The sequence below is a fragment of the Rhamphochromis longiceps genome, linkage group LG19 (assembly GCF_057381845.1).
Source record: "Rhamphochromis longiceps isolate RC_006_pf linkage group LG19, R_longiceps_female_GT1.1, whole genome shotgun sequence".
NCBI lineage: Eukaryota > Metazoa > Chordata > Actinopteri > Cichliformes > Cichlidae > Rhamphochromis > Rhamphochromis longiceps.
In genome coordinates this window covers 17,979,437-17,981,524 of record NC_140575.1, presented here as the reverse complement: position 1 = coordinate 17,981,524, position 2,088 = coordinate 17,979,437, and the positions used below count along the sequence as shown (strand labels likewise).

At 45.7% G+C, this 2,088-nt stretch overlaps 1 protein-coding gene across 1 annotated transcript; it reads left to right on the top strand.

The window, feature by feature from the left end:
* The first annotated feature begins 510 nt into the window (after positions 1-510).
* On the top strand, positions 511-1,825 carry LOC146646512 (uncharacterized). Its single transcript, XM_085391599.1, has one exon. It carries the CDS (start codon positions 659-661, stop codon positions 1,265-1,267), a length of 609 nt encoding a protein of 202 aa, XP_085247725.1. The 5' UTR covers positions 511-658; the 3' UTR covers positions 1,268-1,825.
* Positions 1,826-2,088: the final 263 nt, after the last annotated feature.

Below are 2,088 nucleotides of genomic sequence, written 5' to 3'. Positions count from 1 at the left end.
CAAAATCATTCACTAGTACTCTATCCACCTTTCACAAAATTAAATATATTCTGTGATATAGCCAGTAAAGCTATTCATTTTTTACCTTTTAATACCAGGAGTGATGGTTCTTATTAAACATAATTATTACTAATTCACTTCTCCAATCTTTCCAGCCATTAAAATGTTTTATTTAGTAAGAAATATTAAATAACTTTAATAGATTTAGCCACATAGACAAACTGATGAATGCCAGCTCATGTGAAACAACGATGTTTCTTTGCTAAACTGTTATGTTGTTGTGGATTAATTTATCTTCTTTCATTATTGTTATTCATGGTTTTGATTCTCATTATTATATTTATGTTATATTCTTTGTTCTTAGGCTTTAGGTTCCCGTTTCTTTGACTTCCCCTTATTCCATGTTTCTCATCTTGTCTCCATGTTCCCTCTGTCTCCCCAGTCAGTCGTGTCTCTGTGTTAAGTCCACATCTTTGTGAATGTCTCGTTTCCTGTTTTTCCCTTCTTCTTGAGCTCTCAGCGAAGGCGGTCGCACTTTCTCCTCTCCTCCTCACCCTTATCTTCCCTGCTTCGCCTCTATGTCCTTGTCTTGTCTTGTGTGAATTTACTTTCCCTGGAACAGTCTCTCACTGTCGTTCTCTAAACCTAAAAGAGAATTATGGATTTGATCAACTGGTCTCTGAGTGCTATTGACACCCTTTTCTCAACGAGAAGTCGGGGCTCGGGAGAGCCTGAGTGCCCTGGAGGGACTTTCCCTGCCGGTTACACGATGGACGGGTGGCAGAACTGGAGGACCGTGTGCCTGGCGGGACTGTCGATCGAGGACGCTGAAGATATCTACCTATTCGGAACCATGATAACAGGGTTCATGCTGATCGGCGTTGGCTTAGCCCTGGTTTATCAGAGAAATAAGAAAGCGGAACCGGCTGTTCAAACCCCCACAAGGCTGCCCGCTGGATTCGAAGCGACGGGACGAGGTGCGACCTCTCACAACGAACGTAATATGGTCAACACCTTGGAGACGCTTACAGCTGCTGTGAAGGCTCAAAACAACACCATTGAGCGTATGAGGGGAAACATCAGAGAGAGGCCTGCTCAAAATGAGACCCTTGAGCGACAGTTGGAAAACATCGCGGAACGGATCACTGCAGTTGTGAGGTCTCAGAATCAAAAGACTGACAACACCACGGAACAGAAGTTTGATACCATCATGGGGAGGCTCGCAGCTCTTCAACGGGAGATCGAGAGACCAGCCTCGGAGTGCTAGAATTCGAGCTGCTCACAAAGGAGAAATCAACAATATTCAACATTTGGACACCACGGCCCCAGCTGCAGGCCCAAGGCTGGAGCCCACCAAAACAACTCCCTGATAACGACTGTGTGATGACTTTTCTTCCCGCCCCATGAAGGACACCTGGATTGGCTGGAGGACTGTTTACTTAGCCTGATAGGCTGAAGGACACTGTCTCAGCTAAACTATGGACACGCACACACACACACTTACACTGATAAGCACTCACTCATCCCCCTCCCTTTCCAACGCCTTCGATGCTTGTGCCCTACCGGGGATGATAGCAGTCAACTGGACCAGCACAGATGCTGCAGGACCGGATGCGCTGTCTACGCCGGCTCTCTCTTACCCTTTACCCGCCCCTGTTGCTTGTCTCGTGTTTCTATGGTGTATTGATAGTCATGTGCTTTTGTGCTGAGGTGTTTTTTCTTTTATCAAACTGTTCTCCCACTAGGAGCTCAGTCTGAGTGGAGTTTTTTTTTCTCCTCCTCTTACCTCATGTAGTGTATTTTCGTTGTTTTTTTCCTATCAGCCTACCTTCTGACATGTCTGCCCAATGTGATGTTTGTGTAAAGTTGGTCAGAAGGTTCCTTTGTGAGTGCGCATGCGCCATTAGCGTGCTGCCTGCTGTAACCCCTAATTTCCCTCGGGATGAATAAAGTATTCTGATTCTGATTCTGATATTTTGATAGTCCTTGTCCTGGGCGCAGTGTATCTAGTTTTGCTTCCCCTTCTGTCATTAAGTCTGATTAGGCCCAGCTGTGTTTCCCTCCTGTTTCCCATTCCCTTGTTCCTGC